A 23,268-nucleotide genomic window follows, 5' to 3' on the forward strand; every position below is an offset into this window, starting at 1 on the left:
TTTATAAGTGATCTGACACTAATTAATGGCTTTACCACAAACTCCAAACATAGTAGGTACCACACATGGGATAGCTAGCCAGAAACGGAATGCGCGGAAGTCATTCAAATTTTGTAACCTCATATGTATACGACAATACTCTATTGTTCAAAAACCATTCTTTTATTCTAGTAGCTCCTGATCTAAATGTGTCGGACAAGAATTTTATATTCAAGGTTAATGATATGACATCCTACCTAATTCAAATGATCAAACAGGATGAAATTTCTTGGTAGAAAATAAGGAGCACTTGCGACGTGCCTATAAACTGCATTGCTCATCAGCAATAATTGTGATTGTTACTTATTGAATTCATTGACATCAAATGTTGGTAATCCTAATCAAATTATCAGTCCCCTTAATTACATACTCAAGCTTCTTGTTCTTTCTATTTTTTCCTTGTTATAGCACACTTGTGACATTCATCATAAATATTACTTCATTTTTCTTTATTGACTGTTACATATCCTTCCCTTTTCCTCATCTCTCTTTATTTCCTGAAAAAAATTCTTCAAAAAAAGTTCTTCAAATTATCTTTTATTATCAGCTGTTCCCTGCTGAATATTAATCTCATCATGGTGCTGCTGGGGGAGATGGTTCTTATTGTTGGGGTGACTGAAATCATAAAAAAATTACTGCCAGTTATTGAGGAGCATATTAGTCCTGTAGCATGGGGTGTTAAGGATCATTTAAGAAAGCTTAAGCTAACCTTGGAGGCAATACAAGCTTTAGTTTCTGATGCTGAGATAAATCAATTAAATGATGAAGCCGCCAGACTTTGGTTGAGAAAGCTTAAAGACGTTCTTTATGATGCCGATGATGTTATTGATCAATATTCTTACGAATACATGCGTCGTAATGAAATGGGAAACCAACTCAAACACAAGGTGCGAGACTTTGTTTCTTATTCATCCTCGAATCGACTTCTATTTCGGTTTAGGATAGCTCGTCAAATCCGAGCTATTAATAAAACGTTAGATGAAATCCACAAAGAAAATAAAAGGTATAACAGGCCAATTAGTGCTCCTGGTATTAATTTTGGCCAATCTACAGAGAAAGGAAACCTTCAAACCTCAGCTAAAGCGAATTCTGTACTTCTAGGGAGGGAGGATGCAAAATCAGATATAATATCAATGATGTTGAACAGCAGGTCCTCGACATCAATCTCATCTTCATCTGTCAATTCTTCTCAGCAGGCCAATCCTTGGGTCGTATCTATCGTGGGTATGGGCGGACTGGGTAAGACTACTTTAGCTCAATTGTTATTCAAAGATTCAAATCTGGGGAACTTTGATTCAAAAGCATGGGTTTGTGTGTCCGATGATTTTCGTATCTCTAATATCTTAATAAAAATGATAGAGTCCATTGATAATGGAACTAAACATGGTGGTTCATCAGATTTAGAAGCATTAGGGAGTCAGATTTCCATTAGATTAAACGGTAAGAACTTTTTGTTAGTACTGGATGATTTATGGAATGAGGATTCCAGATATTGGGGACAATTAATGGATTCCCTTGTCTGTACTGGTGCCAAAAGCATCAAAATATTAATCACCACACGCAGTTCAAAAGTTGGGTTTGTTGTTGGGGGTAGCACTTATCGTTTACAAAGATTGAAAAACGATGTTTGCTGGTCTATTATGGAGAAAGTCATATCAACGCGAGACGAACGCATACTGGCTCTAGAAAGAATGACAACTATCGGAAAAGATATAGTTAAAAGATGTGATGGCCTTCCACTTGCAGCAGACTTTCTCGGAAGCCTAATGGCCTCGAATACAGATGAAAGCCACTGGTTGAAAATCAAAGACCATATCAATCTATGGAACACAGCAGAAAGCAAACGACTTCTATCAAACATAAAATTAAGCTATGATAAGTTACCTTCGCCTCTGAAACAATGTTTCTCCTACTGTTCTATTTTCCCAAAGGATTGGATAATTGAAAGAGAAACGTTGACTCGACTATGGATGGCAGAAGGATTTCTTCCGCTGACCGATGTGTTGAATTGTAGCTCGATTGAAGATATAGGGAACTATTATTTTGATCTTTTGTTGTCGAACTCGTTATTTCAAGATGTAGAGACGGATGAACTTGGCGTAGTTATGACGTGTAAGATGCATGATATTGTTCATGATCTTGCAATGACTGTTGTAGATCGAGAGGAATACGGAATTCTGCAATCAAGAGAAGGAACTGAAGATACTTCAAAAGTTCGTCGTTTACAACATGTATGTAGTGAAGGATCGTCAGGGACAATTCCTGGAGCGTTGTCAAAGGCAAAGAGATTGCGAACAGTTGCTGCGGTTGCTCCAAAAAATTGTTCACAGATCAATAGTTTCTTTTCGAACAAGCGCTTGCGCGTCTTATATCCGCTCGGTGGTTGGGATAAAAAGATATGCACTTCGATTCCTAAGCTTAAACATCTGAGGTACCTAGACCTCTCAGGTTGTAAAATTGATTCAGTGAATGATATTAAAGCATTGAATCGTTCTTACAATCTGCTGACATTGGTACTTCGTGGATGTGTAAATGCTTGGTTGGTACTACGTAAAATTAAGTCTTTGAAAAGTTTGAGGCATCTCGATCTCTCTTACTCAGATATTAAAGCTCTACCTGATTCCACGGTTGGCCTCACTAATCTGCAGCATTTGAATCTTTCTCATTGCGATAAGTTTGAAGCCTTACCTGAAAATATCGGGTTGTTGATACATCTAAGTTTCCTTGATCTTTCATATACAGCAATCAAAAGATTACCTGAATCCATCACTCGCCTCAGCAATTTAAGAATTTTGGAGTTTCCTCGGGATTTGGATGCCTTACCAAGAGAATTTGGAGCATTGACACAATTGAGGCGCCTTGATGTGCGAGGAACAGAGATCAAAGAATTGCCTGAATCATGCACTAGAACCGGCGGCAATTTGGAGATTGTGAAACTTGGAGGTAACTGCAAATTTCCCAGGGATATTAAGAATTGGCCTAAGTTGAAACATTTTACACATGAAAGAGTGGCAGGTGATGAACCAACGCCTAGAGGTATGGAAAACCTAATTTACCTTGAAACGTTGGAGTCATACATGGTGAGGAAGGAACCAGCTCAGCTATGCAGCGAGAGTACCGGCCATCGCAGTGGGATAGAAGAGTTATCAGCCCTTAACTATCTTCAGGTGTTACATATACATAACATAGAGAATCTGATGGGTGGAAAAGAAGGTGCGGAGAGAGCTAAATTGAAAGACAAGCAACATATGCGAGAATTATATCTGAAATGGAGCTCGGAAAAGAAAGATGGGTATTTGGTGTTTGAAGGTCTTCAACCTCACCCTAATTTGAGAAAATTGGTCATCCAAGGGTTCCAGGGTTATGGGCTTCCGACGTGGATCACGGGCACACGGTCTTCTAATTGTTTGCTTCAGAATTTGGTGGAATTAGAGTTATTATATGTTGACATTGATGAAAAGCTTCCAGCACTGGGTATGCTCCCAAATCTTAGGGTTCTTCGAATAGCACATGGAATGAAGTCTACCAAGTACTTGGGTGTTTGCGATATTCAAACATTGCTAGAAGACGAAAGCAGCAGCAAAATAGGAAAAGTAAAGTTAAGTAGCAGTATCTACACTCAACCATTATTCCAGTCGTTAATTGAGTTGAAAATCGAAGGTATGGATAATTTAGAAGAATTGATAACTCATCGTGACCCTTTTCTTCATTGTGCAACCTGTCAGTGCTTCGCTTCTCTTGAGGTGTTGAAAATCCAAGGGTGTGAAAGATTGAGAAGCATACCGTTAACTTTATTTTCTTCTCTCAAGGAATTGCAATTAAGTAGTACCACCGACAAGGTAACTAGCTTATTCTTACACCCCGGTGTTGAAGGAGGACGATGTCTCGAATCTCTCACATCCATTATTATTGTTGATGTCGAAGATTTGATATATTTACCACCACCGCTGGTACTGCTCCAAAATTGTGCCCCGAGACTCGAATATCTACATATCTACATATCACTGGATGCAAGAAGTTTCAAGGTTTTCAGGAAGATCATGATGATATCAACACTCGATACTCTTCTCTCGGCCTACGCTCATTGAAGTTACATGATTGCGCTGTTTTAATGTCTCTTCCAAATTTACGCTCATGGACTTTTCTCAAGTCATTAGAGATATTGAAGTGCGACAAATTGCAGGAGTCTTTACCGTATGACCTTAAATCCCTTACCTTTCTTCAATTACTGAGAGTTGATTTTATTCAAAATGACGAGCAACAAGGAAGAGATCTGGTTACGTTGGATGACTTAGTTAATTTGATGGAATAGAAGAAGTACATCTGTTTTGCTGGAATTTATCTATTCATTTACTAAATCCGAATGGCGCTCTTCTTCATTTAGATAAAACAGTATCATTTTGCTTGTAATCTTGTGGAAAGAGAGAGGGATGGATCCCTAAAACAGTATCATTTTAGGGATGGATGTCTTCGGATGTACGGGAGAAAGAGAGAGGGATTGGACTAAATTGTTTTTTGTTTTTCATTTAGACAGAGCAATGCAAGAAACTTGTAATCGGCAAGCTATCACAAGAAATATATACTAGTCGTATATACACCAATCTAGTTCTCATAATAATCTGAAACCAAACATGTTTCGATAAGCATCTCCAATAGAGTCCGGCTCTCCAGGATAGTTGGATAGTTAAAAATTAGGATGTATTGATAGTTTGAGTTTGGAATGGATGAGAATATGTAAATTTAGATACTTACATCCATACCCACCTCATAACTTTTTTATGTTTAAAATTAATTTGGCCCACATTTTAAATTAAATAACCTATAACTAAATGACACTTGCATTAAAATATACAGTAAAAATTTTATATATTGATACTCCATATATTAATAAACTTTATATATTAATAAAAAAATCAGAATCTCAACTTGGGCCAGTTATCAATAGTAACAACCTCCAAATTTTAATATTAATAGCTTATTCTTGCCCCATCATAAGAAAGTTACCTCCAAATATTAATATAATCTTCACTATTGAAAACTTAATTATATATCATGTTACATCAATATCAAAATTTAAGATGAAACAAAATACTTATCTGTGGTTGTTTAAGAAATTGATGCAGCGTTTTGAATTATTACCGCATCTTTTGATTTATGGATTATTAAAGCTTCTTGGAAAGAAACATTTGGTATCTTTGAATTATCATCATTAGGATTATCTCCCTCCTTTTATTGTTCAATTTCATCGTTCTTTGATTAAAATATATACGACTTGTTGTCATTTGGATGATTAAGGAAGACATCCATATCCATTATCATTTACATACTTTAAATTAGAAAAAAAAAAAAAAAATTCTTTGTATACTTCCCTATATTAATAAACTCCATATATTAATAATTTTGTGAAGTCCCAAAACTATTAATATATAGAGTTTTTACTGTATTTAGATACAACTACCAGTAGAGATGCTTATCGAAACATGATTCTACTTATACATAGTGTTTACTAAAATCCTAAATTTTAGGTTTTTGTATAGGATATATACCCAGACACCATTGGAGATGCTCTAAACAATTTAATTCAATTACTAGTAAATTAAATCCTTGATTCCTAAACCATATAAATTTAACATCGATCAAGGATTTATAATTTGTAAAAGATTTAATTGGTTAATAATAATATGTAAAGAAAAATGGAAGCATACAAACAAAAAATATAAGCAAATTAAGATGGGAACTATAATAAGAAAGTACAAATATTTAATCTTAATTAACCCCATAAAAGTACAGTTCTAACCTAGCAAAAAACAAAATAAAGAACAAACATTAATAAGTCAAAATGTTGATTACTAATCACAGGGATTTGAAACAGTACTATCTATTCCTGTTCCACATTACCTGATATTCTTAACTTCAAGTAAGAGGCTGGGGCTATGGTGTTTCGGCATGAAAAAAAATACATGGATATCAGTGAAGAACTTGTGTGCCCTGTGTGACGCGGCAAATATTTCAATAAACCATAAGGGATTGTTTGGAAACCTATAATATTTTGGTTTTTATTTTAAATCTTTTCAAATGATTCGTAGGAGCATAATCTCGCAACAACTAGGTGTCAGTGAAATTATAACCAGAAAGTATTTGCGAGGACTTCGCAGAGCTATTTGAAGAATTATGTAACAGATGATGTCAGCTGTATCACAAGGAAATCGTGAAGATCTTGCGAAATTGAAGAGCTTTGCGAAATTAACCATTGTAAGTCTGCGATAATGTCTCATGCCAGATCCGAAAATAAAGGTTGACTTAGCTGTCATCCACTATGTAATATCCTATATAAAGAGTTGAGTAGTCTCGAGAGACAGAGATCTTTTTAGAGAGTTGTGAAAAAACCGGTATGAGAGAGAAAGTCTAAAGTAATTATATTTTCTTGATACTTTACTAATTCCTGTAAAATCTATTAAGAAAATTAATAAAACAATGATTGTTGTTCTTGATATAAAAGGAATTATTTGTGTATTTTCAATAGGGTGTAGTTGTAGGATTTTCTGCAACTACATTATTAGTAGTAATAACAGTACCCCACTAGGAGAAGAAGCTATGGTTCTATCAGAGTTTGATTATGATAAAATTCTGACAGCAAACATTGTAGTTTAGACTAAATGAAAATAATTAATTCAAGCATTCAATAAAAGCCTCAACTTTGACGGTAAGACAGAGACCTGTCAGACTAGTAGTAACCGGAGGAGATGAACGAGTTGCAGCAAAATATCCACATCTACTTGTCCATCAAATTGATTAACCTGAACAGGTTACCCGCGGGATCTTCAAGTTGATGGTCTTCTCTTTGAAGAAAATCGACTTTCAGTGAACGAAGAAAAGAAAATGCTGTCTTGTAATCAGAAGGTATAGCCTCCTTCAATTTGTCACACTTCCATATGGATAGTTCCCGAAGAGAAGTCCATAATCGTAAATCCGGCAGACACGTTAAAACAGGGCACTCACATAATTGCAACGTCTTCAGAGAATTGTTGTTGTTGCTTGCATCACCATCATCAAGAAAACCTCGAAAATCAGAGCAATCCGTGATCCTTAGAGAATGAAGATTCGGGGTATTGTTTTGGAGTAGTTCGGCCAGTGGGAAATATATAAACCCTGGAGTTTCTGATATATTAATGGATGTGAGAGAAGTTAAACATCCTTCTCCTCTGCTGGCGGATAAGATTGAGTTTACTGCCTTGCCGGTAGTTCTGCCTAAATTCAATTCCTTGAGAGAAGGAAATGAGTTCGGTGTGCTTCTCAGTTTTGGACAACCCCTCATTTGTAGCTTCTCTAGGAGAGGGAAGGAATGAACATAAAAATCAAATGATGGAGGAGGGGAAACCCATTCTTCCAGATTTTCCATGCCAAAGAAATCCAAGTTTACTAACGAAGGGAATAATGCTGATGTTGTAGTTGAAGAGTTCTGGGTATTACTATCTTCTTCTTTTCTTTGTTGCTGGTGATAAAATTCTGTATCCAACCACTTGACTGATTTCATTTTCGAGATCCAGAGATCCTTTAGACATGGAAGCATACCTAGAGCTGGGAGCTTCTCACAGCAGCTGCAATTATATAAATATAATGTAACCAAATTCGGAAGCAGACAATTAGACGATGAACCAATCCACTTCGGAAGATTTAAACCCAAGAATTCCCTTATTTCCAACTCTCTCAAATTGGAGTGAGGCTGAAGACCCTCTAAAACCATATCATCATCTTCATCAACTCGATTGGCGCTATAATGTAGATGTAACTCTCTGAGATTTGTATTATCCTTTAACTTTGCTTTCTCTGCTTCTTTTATTCCTCCTATCACATTCTCTAGACTTGTTATGTGTAACACTTGAAGAGAGTTAATGGCTGCTAATTCTCCTATCCCACTATGACCACGTCTCAGTACAAATTCTTTTCCTACAATGTATGAATCCAGTGTTTCGAGGCTAGTTAGGTTTTCCATACCTCTAGGCATTCGATCACCATATCTAGAGTGCTCAAACTTTCTTAACTTCGGCCAATTTTTAATATCTCTGGGAAGCTCACAGTTACTTCCAAAATTCACTATCTCCAAATTATGGAGGTTGTTAATGCAAGATTCAGGCAATACTTTGATCTGCGTATCACTCAAATCAAGGCATCTTAATCGTGTCAAAGCTCCTAGTTCTGTAGGCAAGGCATCTAAGTTTCTACACATACCAAAACTGACCTTTATTAAGTTGCTAAGACGAGTGATAGAATCAGGTATTTTAGCAATTGATGAACCCGAAAGGCTAAGGTAACTTAGATGTTTTAACATCCCAATGTTATCAGGTAAGGCTTCAAAGTGACCGCACCAATGAAGCTTTAATGTATGCAAATTAGTGAAGTAAATGATAGAATCATCAGGTAGAACTTTAATATCAGAATGCGAGACATCGAGATACCTCAATTTTTTCAAAGGCCCGATTTGATGAAGAAACCCAGAAACATTCCTGCAAGACTCCAATACCAATGTCTGCAAATTGTGAGAATGATTACATGACACATCACGTGTTAAATCAAATTCACAACATGAGAGGTTCAGGAACCTCAAATGTTTAAACTTTGAAATCGAAAAAGAAACTTTTCTATTCCAGACACCGAGAGGGTGTAATATGCGTAAATGCTTAGAAGAAGAAAGATCATAGATTTCTGAATAATTCTCTGGGTAAAGAACCACAATTGTTCGCAAATTCTTCGCCTTAGAAAGCTTTTTGGCAGTTATTGTCGAGGATACGCTGTCACATATCAGTTGTAAACGACGAACTTGAGATACATCTTCTTTCCCGTCGATCCCAAATTCCTTACCATCTACAACACTCATTGACAAATCATGAACAAGGTCATGCATCTTACATGTACATATGTCACCTGTTGCATCCTTCATTACATCTTGAAAGAATGAGTTCCACAACAAAAACTCAAAATAATCATTTCCTACGTCTTCTAATGATTTATTATTTACCTCATCCGGCTGAAGGAATCCCTCTGCCATCCACATCCGAATCAATATGTCTCTTTTAATTTCCCAGTCTTTAGGAAATAAACAACAGAATGAAAAACATTGTTTTAAAGGCGAAGGTAAGTTGTCATAGCTCAACTTTAAGATTGATACGACTCTTTTATTTCCTGACTGAACCCACAAATTCTTATCGTTATTGATTGAAATCCAGTAGCTTTCTTCTCTGTTTAAGTATAATAAACTTCCAAGAAAGTTCGCCGCAAGTGGTAAGCCATCGCATTTCCTCGCTATGTCCCTCCCTATATTTGACATATTTTGATAGTGTGCTTCATCACCTGGAAATGAAATTTTTTTCTGCATAATAGACCAGCAATCATCATCTGTTAATTTTTGTAAATGATGGACTGCACCCCCGACTACAGATGCAACTTTTTGACTGCGTGTGGTAACTAACAGTTTGCTGCCAACAACGCCGTGGACAAGGAATCCCTTTAGTTTTTCCCAATCTCCAGCATCCTCATTCCATAGATCGTCCAGTACTAGCATATATTTCTTCCCAATCAGTTGTCGCTTAACTTGTCTCGCCAGCAAATCGACATTTGATGGATCTCCACATGAATCACCAGTAATGGACTCTATAATTTCCTTTAAGATCTTATAGACATCAAACTTGTCTGATACGCAGACCCACATTAGTTTTTCGAAATGTGTTTCTATTGACTGGTGTTGGTATACAAGCTGCGCTAATGAAGTCTTACCCAGACCACCCATACCCACAATAGATACGACTGAAAGTTGTTCTTGAAGCGAAGAATTCTGTGGAGATGTGAATGATGACGATGGAGACACTGAAGGAAGCGATTTGTTCGTTAGCAGCTTTACTATGTCTGATGTCGCATCCTCCCTGCCTATAAGTGCAGAAGCATCTGAAACTGATGTTGTTAGCTGGTTACGTTTCTCTCTGAGCTGATCGGCTTGAGATTCTTGAGAAGTACCACAAGTAGAATTTAATGTATATCTGACTTGATCATTGTAAATTTCATCCAAGCTTTTATTCATTGCTCGGATTTTACCAGCCATCTTAAAACGAAACACAATTGGATTGGAGGATTTACTGATAAAGTCACGTACTCTGTGCTTGATCTGACTTCCCCTTTCACAACGACTCATGAACTCATAACAGATTTCATCCATAAGATCTTCTGCATCGTAAACAACGTCTTTGAGCCTTCTCAACCAAAGTTTGACCGTAGCATCATTAATTTGTTTCTCCTCAGCATCAGAAATTAAAGCTTGTATTAAATCTAAGGTATTCCCAAGTTTTTTCAAGTCATCTTTAACACCCCATGCCTGATCTATCTGTTGAGAAATAACCGGGAGCAATTTCTTCAAGATTTCAGTCATACCGTTAACAAGAATCCCTTCGGAAGCCATTAACAAAAAATATGGAATTGATAGAAAAGATGGCCAATGAGATAAATATACAGAGAAACGATATAGAAAATACAAAAGAAGAAGTTGAAAAGCAGTGAACAAGATGAGATAATTTTTAACGAAAGAAAAGATAATTAAGGAATTCAAATTAGTAACTAGAGAAAAAGATGAGATATGTTTGTTTTAAAGTTTCAAGGATAATGATCATGGAATCTATACGGGTAACAGTTTGATAAAATACACTCTGCACTTTCCTCCACTTTTCACCGACCAGATTTGAAATTATCCAACCTTCGAGACTAAATAATCGTTTTTTTATGTCCACTAGGGAGAGTCACTTGGTACTTATTCCACTATCTTTACTTGGTGGGAATTATTTAACGAGAGATGATACACACCGTGCATTATGTCCCGAAAATGTAAGGGCCCACCTAAAGAAAACAGCGGTGTGGGGTTTGGGATTGTTTCAGTCGGTGATATTCCTGTGTGAATCAATTATTCTCGTTAGTTAGTGAATCACAAATCAATATTAAGGAAGACAAAGTTATCGGCGATAACCGAAGATAGTTTAACTGAACACAACAATCGAAGAGCAACCACAATCATCGACTATAACCAAAAATTTGGTGGAAAACACGGATGCTACGGAGAGAACTATCGATCAAATACCAGATTATATTTGGTCGATAGTTTGGTTTTGATCGGGCATAATTTAAGACTACGCCTGACATTAGGCGCAAATATTATTTGCGCCCCATTTTTTTTTAATAAGTTTTGAGTGGGTCGGACTTTATACCTCCTCCCATAAAAAAAAGATTGCTTTTGAGTGGGGCGGGATTGTTTGCCTCCGTCCCATAATTTTTTTTTATTCTTTTTTGAATTCGATCTCGTTTCATCGCGGATTTTATACCTCCGTTCCATCAAATTTAGTCTTCTACCACTGCATCACACAGCGGACTAAACCAAAATTTAATCGTTTTTTTACTCATTGATCTTTGGGTTTGATCACATCATTGCAGTTGCTCCAAGGATACAAAAATGTAGTTTTCGACCTTTTTCTCTTTTAACATGTGAACTTGTCTCGGTAATATATTTTAGACAGCAGACATTGTAATATAAAAATCATGTCCCACATAACGAAGTGTAAAGAGCACAGGCATGAACTTACCGTTGAAATAGTGCATGGGTTTGCGCTGTATTGTACTAGAGAACCATTCTTTTAATGCATGATCAACTGTCGGAGCAAAATATTACAAAACCCATAAAAAAGCACAGCAATATCAAGAGTGCATGTTATTTATAGATTTTCTTGGTGCAGGTCATTTATACATTTTTCTCATTTAAAGATAGCGGGGCAACATTAGTAGAGCGAGGTAATATCCCTTTTAGATCCGAAAATAGGATATTTGTACTCCACTGTATATTAGTTGTCATCCATTATGTAAATATATATTCCCTTCATCCAAGTTTATTTGCTTAAACTGGTTTTTGTACAGAGATTAAAGAAAATAGAGAGAGAAATTTTTTGCCAAAGTATCCGCCAAACTAGTGTTTAAGATACATATCTAGTTTTTTGGTCTAGTATTTAAGAATTCAAGATAAAAATATATATTAGTTGGAGAGGAAGGGAATAAGGAAATATAGAGAGAGAAGTATGTAAGATGTGCATGGAAAATATAATTACACAATTCTCAATACCATGACCTCATTCCAACATAGGGGTAAATTAAGATAAAATATGAAAAATATGTAACTTAGCAACGAAATTAGGACAAAGAAAATAATGCACAATTTAGACAATTTAGGAAAGAGAGAAGGCATGTTATGTATTATTAGTTTCTCATTCTCTTTCATCCTCCATCACCATCTTAAATCTAGAGCTCTACCCAAAAACCCATTAATAAAAATTTCAAATATAATACTCATGTAAGTTCAACGGTCATAGTGAAGTAATATGGATATGGATCACATTCATCGAACAATGAAAAAAACTCTTGTGTCCATCTTACACTTTTAGCATTTCATGTTCAATACGTAGATCTATAGAAATTGTTAAGAGGTGTTAGAAAGAAGGGGGAAACAAATAAAGGATTTATCCTACTTCTTATCCTGTTGGTTTCAAAGTGTTTAGGTGAAGATTAGTTACTGTTGAAATTGGATCTCACTGAGTATTTAAGTTCCAAGGGTAAAACCGAAGATTCAATAGTTACTTCCATTTTCAGATAGACATACAAAAAATAAAGATGAAAGAAGCGTAGGAAAGTGAAACCAATCAGAGTCTTCATCGACAAATCAGGACAAATCTCTTCCTTATTTCTCTTAATCTCTGGTTATATATTTAGATCTGGGAGTTTCAAATCCAAACTTTGAGAGGAACTCTTTAAAAAACTGCTTTCCTTCCAAACATAAATTATATTTTTCTTACAAAAACATTTGTCAAAATCAACATCAAAAGCAGATTTATAACCAGCCTGTCCTTCTTGATAAACCCATTTAATGAATTTCGAAAATATGGAGTACGACAATTCCAAAACGATTTAAAGAATTTTCAATGATGATTTTCATTCTTAGTTAGCTTAAAGCTTTTCCGATTTAACCGTCAAATCATTGGTTGGATAATTGCAGGGACAAAAGTTTGCGGAATAGACTTATTAATGGAGAAGGTGAAATCTTATTGTCGCTCAGGGAGAAGTCACCCATTCAATATTATAGAAGGCGAAAATAAATCTCAGGAATGGAACTCAGGATTCGGAGCGAAGAGAATTAACGAACACAAGGCGATAAAATACCAGTCATAGCTAACAGCGTGAATAGAAGTAAAAGGGAAAAGATAACTCAACTTAGCAGGGAAACAAAGAAGTACAGGAGAAATACACGCTAAGGAATAAAAAATGGAAAAAAAATATGAGCAATAGTAAAAAAACAGAACAATAGGGAGAATATCCATTGGATACCTTGCCGGAGGTTGGCAGGATTTCAAGAGATCCCTGGTTTTCAATGGGGATGATGGCCCGACCATTACAAATTAACAAAGCAAGATTGGAAACAGTTTCATCAATTTGCGCCTACTTACTATGTGTTTTCTGCTGAATCAGCATCCAAAAAGCTGATCGAATAGCCATATAGTTTAGTTGGATATGTAAGAAAAATGCAAAATAATGCATGTGGTTTCTACGTATGTCAGAAGCATACCTGTGGATACATGGAGAATCATCTCTAGATTCTCAGACTTTTTGGCGAAATTTAAGACATGCTTAGCTCCCATTGTGTTCACAGCTAAGGCCACATCGTATCTAATAACCAATATTGGATAAATAACAATAACAAAAGGGGTCTTCTTTTGCTGATTAATTATATAAATAGTTTTTAGGGTTTCGTCACAAGACGACTTTCTCTTTCATCTTTAGGATGACCTTTTATTTCGTCACAGGACGATTATCTTTCTCTCATTTACCCTAATCTTTTCCTTCGAGTTGTGTTTCTGTTTCTTTTCGTTGTTTTGCAGGTTAATCAGTCTCATGGTTTCCTCTTTTTCTTGGCACTTTTGTACTTCTCTAAAGGTTTTTAAAGGTTTCCGTGTTAGCTTCTGGGTATTGCAATGGCTACTTTATCAGAACAGACATCAGATCAGGATTATGAAGAATTAGCCGACAGGATGGCTTTATTACATACTGAAGAAGAAACTTTTGACGTCCTAGAATATCTGGTAGAAACAACCAGGGAGCACAAATATTCTCTAGTGATTACCACTATTACGAGGACAAAATACGGCATTAACGTTATCTACAACATGCTCCAAAGATCTTGGAGACCTTCTGGCAATATTGAATCACAAGTTTTGGGAAGGCTATCTATCTGGTTCACTTTGAACTAGGCTGTGATTACAATACAGTAATAACTAGATCACCATGGGCCCTGAATGATCATCTTCTCCTTCACGAAGTCTGTGATCCAGATAAACTTCCTGATGATTATGAATTCAAGTACGCAGACTTCACTGTTCAAATACATGGATTGTCTGCGAGTATTTAAACAATAAAGATGGTGGAATTCATTGCAAGCAAGATAGGAGTTCCATATCCTATAAATTCTTCTGAAAAAGACAAGTGGGGAAGCTTTGCCAGAGTCAGGGTCAAGATTGACGTTACACAGCCCCTTAGGCAAGAACTTAATTTCATGTTACCATCTAAGAAGAAATGCACAGCGAAATTGAGGTATGAAAGACTACCTAGAATTTGTTTCTATTGTGGGAGATTTGGCCACATTATGAAGCAATGTCCTGATCTGTCAAGAGAATGTGAGAAACTGGGGTTCTTTTCACCAGAAATCTTGTTGGAGAAAATACAAGATATGAAGGTAGCTCGTTTTACAGAGGAAATCAATGCTCATTTCAAACCTAAGGTCATCTAGAATATTCAATCTTCAAAAATGCAGCAAGATCAAATCCATAGCAGCCATGAAGTTGACGGGGAAAGATGAACCCTAATCACCAGAAGAGTCAACCAGTTACCAAATATATCTCCCTAAATCACTCTTCAGAAAAATCCAGTCAACCAGAAAACTTCCTAGTTTTTATTCCTGCACTCAAGGAAAATCAGGTTAATACCAAAAATTCACTCGATCTACTTCCAAGAGAAAATAATACTCCAAATTTGCCAGCTAGCACTCTAAATTCCTCCTTGGTTAAAAAAGGAGAGAACAACTTATCTACATCAAAACCTACCCAAAACCAATCACCCACAACCCAAACCAAAAAACCAACCATTTTTATCCACCCAAAATCCCTATCACCCAAAACAAAATCATCAACCCGATCAACCCCCTCCACCCACCTCTCCCCTCTGGTATTCCTACCACATCGGACATTCCTGGAACAACCAACCAACCCAAAAACCTAGATACAACTATATTACCTGTAACTCTCCCACAACCATCCACTCAATCCATCCACAACTTTGAAACAGAAGTTACTCTGAAGCAGATGATGTTGGAACATGTAATTTGTCAGAATGTTCCAGACAAGTGTAGAAAATTGTCAAAGACAAAAACTCTAGAATGTACTAGAGTTGCCAAAGTAGGTTAGGACTTGGCTAGTCAGTGAAAACATGTCCTAGTCTAAATATATCCTAGACTATTCTAGAGAATGTAAGGTCGGTGACTCTAATGTCAAAGAAATGTTAGTGAGTAGAATGTTCTAGAGTGGGTGCTAGACCAGATAGCTACAAAAGCTTCTAGAGTTAAGAGGGTCGGTTGTACCACGCCTATAAATAGGCATTTCATATATTCATTTGTAAGGGAACAAGAATCAATTAATTCAATTAGAAAGTTCAAGTTTCCTTGCTTCCACCTTCACTATTAGAGTTCAGGAGCTCTATACGAGCAACGCCATTATGCTCGTCTACCTCCGTACATATTATTCAAATTTAAAAACTTAAATTTCTAACATGGTATCAGAGCTTTAAAATATTTTAATTTTTAACATGGTATTAGAGCGAGTTCGATTTAGATGGTTGTTCAAGTTTCCGCTACAAGCTGAAGGTGATAATTCCGCACAAACGAAGTTCAAAGTAGATGCGAAGACGCAAGGTACGTCTCAATTATCCAAGTTCCCTACTTGTTTTACAACCCCCAATAGAAACCAATTATCACCCAATTCTAAGTTTAGAAAAATATGAAAAAAAAATAAAAAATGTAGTAGCTCGTGAAATTAAGTTAGAGCTGAGGTATTTCCTAGAAATGATAAGTCTCCCTACAATATAAAATACAAGTAAGCAAAGTAAGAAAAATATAAGCTTCACCTCCTTCCGTTAAAAAAAAAAGTTAGAAGAGAAGTTTCCATCCTTGCAAAGAGATGCACAAAAGAGTGCATCGGAAGAAAATTTTGAGGGAAGAGAGCATCAAAGAATGTCTCCCCAAATTACAAAGATGGCAAAATAGAACCATCTTATACAAATATTCTACTCATATAGTTGAGTGGGCGGAACCTCTGAACCTACGATGGTCAAGTTTCGTGAAAGGCGAGGAATATCAATAGAAGACAAAGTCTCTGAATTTAAGACTGACAAGTTTGGTCTAAACGTGAAGGAGAAGGAGATAATTGGCAAAAGACAGAGCCTCTGAATCTACAACGAATAGGCTACGAAAATGCCATGTCAACAAAAAAGATCTAAAACAAGATATGGAGACACTACGACGGCGAGCTGGTATCAATGTGATGACAAGTCCGAAATGAATATACTACGATCAAGAGAATCCAAGAACTATCAAGAAATTGGGTGAAGAAAAAATTGGACGCTAAACCATTACAAATGAAGAGGGGGTGTTGGATCATGTAATTTGTCATGGTCTAGAATGTTCCAAACAAGTGTAGAAAATTGTCAGAGACAAATACTCTAGAATGTACTAGAGTTGCCAAAGTCGGTCAGGACTTGGCTAGTCAGTGAAAATATGTCCTAGTCTAAATATATCCTAGACTATTCTAGAGAATGTAAGGTCGGTGACTCTAATGTCAAAGAAATGTTAATGCGTAGAATGTTCCAGAGTGGGTACTAGACTAGATAGCTACAAAAGCTCCTAGACTTAAGAGGGTCGGTTTTACCAAGCCTATAAATAGGCATTTCATATATTCATTTGTAAGCAAGCAAGAATCAATCAATTCAATTAGAAAGTTCAAGTTACAAAGTCCTTGCTTCCACCTTCACTACTAGAGTTCCAGGAGCTCTATACGAGCAACGCCATTATACTCGTATACCTCCGCACATATTATTCAAAGTTAAAAACTTAAATTTCTAACATGGTATCATAGCTTAAAAATACTTCAATTTTCGACAGATGAGACAATGGAAAATACAAGCTAGAAACACACAGAAAGAAGTAACTTTGGAAATTTTCTTCACTCTGGATGTAAAAGACAACCTGATCCAATGAAATATGATACACCTCTTAAACAACATTGTTGCATACCTGATGAGGCTGTGGCGACTTGCCCTAAAAAGTCGCAAGGAAAATGTTATACAATCTTGGAACTGTCGTGGTCTTGGGAACGAGACGACAGTTCTAACTTTAAACTCGTTCCTTTGCAGCTGCAATCCAAGTATACTATTTTTATCCGAAACCAGGTTGAATGAAGAAAATAGTATACAGGTGTGTAGCTCTCTGAATTTCAGACACTTTGAATTTGTCGCAGCAAATGGTAGGAGTGGAGGACTTGCATTACTTTGGCAAGATAATGTGGATTTGATAGTTACGTCCAAGTCAATAAATTGCATACATTGCATCATAGAAGCAAGATTATCAGTCCCGAGATGGGAATTACTTTGTATTTATGGACCACCAGCTCAACATCAAAGGAACAGTTTTTGGAGACAAATGCATAATACAACAGAAAAACAGGGTGGTTCAACCAACACGGACATCGGTTGCGCAAAGTTTAGGAACATGGTGAGAGAAAGGGATATTGTAGATCTTGGTTGCGCAGGACCGACCTTTACTTGGTCCAATAATGCTTCTCAAAATACTCATATCTTTGAGAGATTAGATCGAGCATTATGCAATTCCGAATGGAGATTACTTTTTCCTGATGTTGTTGTTTTACATCTTCCTCGAATTGAAAGCCATCATTCTCCAATTCTTCTTAACACTATGAAAAAGCCTCCGAAGAGAAAACCCAATTACAAGTTCAAATGCTATTGGAATGAGCGTCCACAGTTCAAAAAGGTTTTGTTAAATAAATTGAATGGGTCTTCGGGTGGCATATTGGAAAGACTGCAATCTCTTGGAGCTGGTCTTTGGAAATGGAGCCGAAAAACATTTGGGTTCGCTACAAGGGAGATTGAACAGGAGAAACAAAAGCTGGTTGATCTTCAGGCTACAGCACACTTGAGAGACACTTGGGCCGAGGAGAAAAGCATTTGCGACAACATAATCAGCTTAGAAAGAAGAGATAAAATGTTTTGGCAGCAACGTAATAAATCCAAATGGATTCCTTCAGTCGACAAGAACACACAGGTACTCCACGTTTCTATTATCCATAGGATAAGTAGCAACAAAATCTTTGCCTTAAAAAACAATGAAGGTAAATGGATTTCTGACCATGATCAAATTAAAGATAATCTTGTTAACCACTTTCAAGGTATGTTTACAAAGGATACGAACGTGGACTCATCTTCTTTGTTCACTGATAATATTAAAAAATTAAACCAAGATGAATGCACGGTTCTAAGCTCAATTCCCAGTGCAAAGGAATTTTTTAAGGTTATAAAGAAGATGGGATCTCTAAAATCCCCGGGGCCGGATGGGTACCCAGCGTTGTTTTACAAGAGGTGTTGGGAAATAGTTGGAGAAGAAGTGGTACGCGTGATACAAGAATGTTTCAGATATTCTTCAATCCCCCAAGGTCTGAATCATACTTACCTTTCTTTAACCCCGGAGAAGAAGAACGCTAAATCTGTTGTTGATTACAGACTCATTGCTCTTTGCAATGTTCTCTACAAAGTGGTGACTAAAATCCTTAGCAATAGACTGAGTCCTTTAATTGATAGGTTAGCTGAGAAGACCCAATCTGCCTTTGTACCCGGCAAACAAATCATAGACAACATAGTTGTTGCAAAAGAGCTTTTTCACTCTATACACTACTCTACTACCTCTCAAAGGCTCTTTTGCTTTGAAACTAGATATGAGTAAAGCTTATGATATGGTAGATTGGGATTTTTTGATTCAAGCTCTATTGAACTTCTGCATAACTGACAGAGCCTTTGATTTGATAATGAGTTGTGTTAAGACCACATCTTTCTCTATACTTCTCAATGGTCATCCTGAGGGATTCTTCGTTGGTAAAAGGGGGATAAGGCAAGGTTTCCCTTTATCTCCATACCTGTTTATCATTTGTGCTCATTCTCTTTTTGGAAGACACTGGCAATTATAGTGGGTACAAAATAAACAGATGGGCACCTAGCATATCTCTAATAAAGCTCGCAGATGATGTTATGATGTTTGGTAATACCGATACTAAAACAATTCACGCAATCTCTTCAGTTCTTCAAAAATATTACAATCTGTCAGGTCAGCTTGTTAACTACTCGAAATCTTCCATCCATTTCAGCAAAAATGTACCTGACTCATATGCCGAGGAGATTATTCAAGAATTGGGATTTAAGAAGATGTACAAAGAAGAAAAATACCTGGGAGTAAAGACTCTTCAACAAGGCAACAAAATATCACACTATAATTTCTTAACAGAAAAGTTTGATGCAGCTCTAGCAGGTTGGAGAAGGTACAATTTATCTCACGCAGGAAGATGTTTTAATTCAATCAGTATTAGCTCTCATACCAGTTTATTATAAGGAAAAATACCGTTTGGTCCTTTTATAGGTGGGCCCATATTTGTTTAGTCCTTTGGTCAAACGCCTTTACTGTTTGGTCCATAATTATTTAAAAATATTAAACTAACAAAAGTACCCTTCTGTGTTAATTTTTGCTTATTTTCTTGTAATAGTTCAATCCAGAAAATGAAGTCCATATAAAAAACTAAAAAAACAGACTTCATTCCAGAAAAATAAAAGTCCATAAAAAAACCTAAAAAAACAGACTTTATTACAGAAATGAAGTCCATATAAAACCTGAAAAAACAGACTTCATTCCAGAAATGAAGTCCATATAAAACCTGAAAAAACAGACTTCATTCTAGAAATGAAGTCCATATAAAAACCTAAAAGAAAACAGACTTCATTCCAGAAATGAAGTCCATACAAAAACAGACTTCATTTCTGGAATAAAGTCTATATAAAAAAATCAGCAACATAATCTTCATCTTCTTCGAAGTCTTCAACAGAAGCAGCAACATCGTCGTCTTCAAAAACACCAGCAACAACATCGTATTCATCATCTTTAATAGAAGCAACAAACAAAACACGTAAATCTTCATCTTCAAACAGCAGCAGAACATATCTTCTTCAACAGTAGTAGAACATCATCTTCAAGAGTAGCAGAGCATCTTCATCTTCAACACGAGCAGCAAAGAAAACCCCTAAAAACCAGAGTTCATCTTCATTTTCAACACGAGCAGCAACAACATGTTTTCGTCATCGTCTTCATCAAACAGAGTTCATCTTTGCCATTATTACAGCAACAAGAAGAAATCAAATCAAATTAAAACACATCCATAAAAAAAAAATTAGATCTACTTTCACCTTTGAATCGTATTCAACAACATCATTAGCAACATCTTCGGCATCTTCTTCAACTTCAACACCATCATCTTTATCAAAAAAGAAAGAAAAACAAGAAAGAGAAAATAGATCTGAATCTAGAGAGGAGAGAGAAAAGAAATCTGAAAATGATTTTTTTTTTGCTAATAAACTCAATATATATTTATCCAAAAGGGTATTTCTGCGATTACAAGGTGACATTTACATCATCCATGACATCAGCCTAGGACCGTACAATAATTTTTAGGACCAAACTATAATTTATATTACCAAATAGGACCAAACAGACATTTGACTGGGTCAACTGGACTAGACTCTCTCTAATATATTATTTCTAGGACCTAACGGCATTTCTTACAAATGGCGACCACTTGAATCCCGATCACTGTCCTAAATAAACTCACTCAGATAATCAAAGACTTTTGGTGGGGACACAGTAGAGACAAGATAAAGATGCACTTCTTAACGTGGGAGTGGTTTAATCTACCAAATACCAAAGGAGAAGGGTGCGCTAGGTATAAGGATCGGATGGGCTAGGTATAAGATCCTTATTTGAACTAAATCAGGCTCTGGTGGCTTAAGTTAGCTTGGAGATTTCTTCACAAACAAGACTCTCTATGGACTAGACTTCTTCGAGCAAAGTATTTAAGAGATAACTCGTTCTGGGAAATCAAGAAAATAAAAAACTGCTCAACAACTTGGTCTGCAATGTTGGATAATAGAGAAAATCTTAGAAAAGGGTGTTTGTGGTTAGTTGGAAATGGCAGGAAGATCAATATCTTTCCGGACCCGTGGATCCCATCTCTTCATGGATCAATCCCAAACAGGATAGCAAATGGAAGTAATAATATTACTAGAGTCAAACACCTGATAAACATCTCAAAGGGACAATGGGATATGGAGCTTGTGAACCAATGCGTTGATGAATTCATCAGTGGCCAAATCCTCCAGGTTGATATCAGTCACTTAGCTGAAGACAAACTTGTTTGGAGATGCACAAATCACGGAGATTTTTCTACACAGTCCTTCCAGAGATTGCTAAATGAAAACATAAGGGAAAATTCATTTCCATGGAAGAAATTTTGGTCAGTTGGGAGGGCGTCAACTTCGCTCTGCTCAATAATTTCCTCCTTGGCATTTTAACTGCCGCGTTGATCTCCATGCTTTTGGTGTGATTTGGTAACGTCATCTCTTTCGTCATCAGGGATGTGTTGGACGCGTCATATTCTCCTACTAAAAAATGTATGCCTTCGCGCTAATAATGCTTCTGCCGTATTTTGTACCCACAAAAATCCTAGTTAGATCAGTGTTCAATAGATACCAGAACATTCAAGTTAAGAATTCAATGATAACGAACAAAAGGATTTGGATCTGTGATGTGCGCCCTTAATAATAATTCTAAGAATTTTGCCTTAGCTATGTTCGACCCAATTGACCCAATCTCAGAAATCATTTCAGAAACTCCAATTGCTTCCTACAATCCTAATTTACCTTTAACGCATCTCGATGACGTACTATCTGATGTCCCTAGTCTTTTTGATGATTCCATCAAAATTTTACCAGAAACTTCACAATCAACTGTTTGTGATTTGGCCTCAACGAATCCCACTGTTTGTGTCCCATGCTTACCCCCCTCTGAACCCCCTAATTCTTCTCCCTTATCCCTTTCTACCAGTGCTACATCATCCCCCCAATCCCCTCTTGTATCCCCCTCCTCCTCTCCTCTTTCTTCTTTGGAAAATCTCCAACCTGTAATTCCCAAAAGGTTATTGAGAGAAGCTCAAAGACTGAACTTTAATGCTCATCAGCCATCTATCCCAGTGGATCATTCTTCAAGGTCTGCTAGGAAAAAGGGTCCGCAGAGTTACAAATGAGTAACACAATTATGTCTTGGAACATACAGGGTCTGTGCTCACCCAAAAAAAGAGCCGCAGTCAAACAGGTGTTACAATTGCTTAAACCATCAATAGTAATTCTTCAAGAGTCGAAAATGCGCACCTGCACTAATTCTGATATTGCTGATATTTGTGGCTCATGATCAATGGGTTGGACCTTTCAGCCTTCTATCGGAGCCTCCGGCGGCATCATAATTATGTGGAATCCCAGTATTATTGAAGTCATATCCTCATTGGAAGGTCAATATTCACTATCCGTTGAATGTAGATTTTTGTCGTCTAACTTTCATTGGTTTCTCACAGGAGTTTATGGACCAAATAGAGTTAATGAAAGAAAATTCTTTTGGAGAGAACTGCATTACATCAGAGGCCTTTGGAAAATCCCATGGGTAACTGGAGGCGATTTCAATGTCATTCGAAGAATCGAAGATAAAAACACCAACAGCAGGACCACTCGAAGTATGAGGAAATTCTCTCAATTCATTTCAACCCATGCACTAGTCGATCTCCCGCTCAAAGGATCTAAGTACACATGGTCAAATGGTCGGGCATCCCCTACTCTTACTAGAATCGACATGTTTCTGTTTTCATCTGATTACGAAGGAAAATTCCCATTCATCTCTCAACTGGCTAAGACAAGGACAACATCAGATCATATTCCAATTTTGTTGGATCTTGCAGA

At 36.6% G+C, this 23,268-nt stretch overlaps 2 protein-coding genes across 2 annotated transcripts; one reads left to right on the forward strand and one right to left on the reverse strand.

The window, feature by feature from the left end:
* The first annotated feature begins 913 nt into the window (after positions 1 to 913).
* Positions 914 to 4,595, forward strand: LOC113300500 (putative disease resistance protein RGA3). The gene is made up of 2 exons (XM_026549700.1): positions 914 to 926; positions 1,093 to 4,595. Exon 2 carries the CDS (start codon positions 1,173 to 1,175, stop codon positions 4,125 to 4,127), a length of 2,955 nt encoding a protein of 984 aa, XP_026405485.1. The 5' UTR covers positions 914 to 926; positions 1,093 to 1,172; the 3' UTR covers positions 4,128 to 4,595.
* A 2,216-nt stretch (positions 4,596 to 6,811) lies between these two features.
* On the reverse strand, positions 6,812 to 10,486 carry LOC113300635 (putative disease resistance protein RGA4). Its single transcript, XM_026549840.1, has one exon. The coding sequence runs from the start codon at positions 10,484 to 10,486 to the stop codon at positions 6,812 to 6,814; it is 3,675 nt and encodes a 1,224-aa protein (XP_026405625.1).
* Between the last annotated feature and the right edge of the window lie 12,782 nt (positions 10,487 to 23,268).

Source organism: Papaver somniferum, chromosome 7 (assembly GCF_003573695.1).
Source record: "Papaver somniferum cultivar HN1 chromosome 7, ASM357369v1, whole genome shotgun sequence".
Taxonomy (NCBI): Eukaryota; Viridiplantae; Streptophyta; class Magnoliopsida; order Ranunculales; family Papaveraceae; genus Papaver; species Papaver somniferum.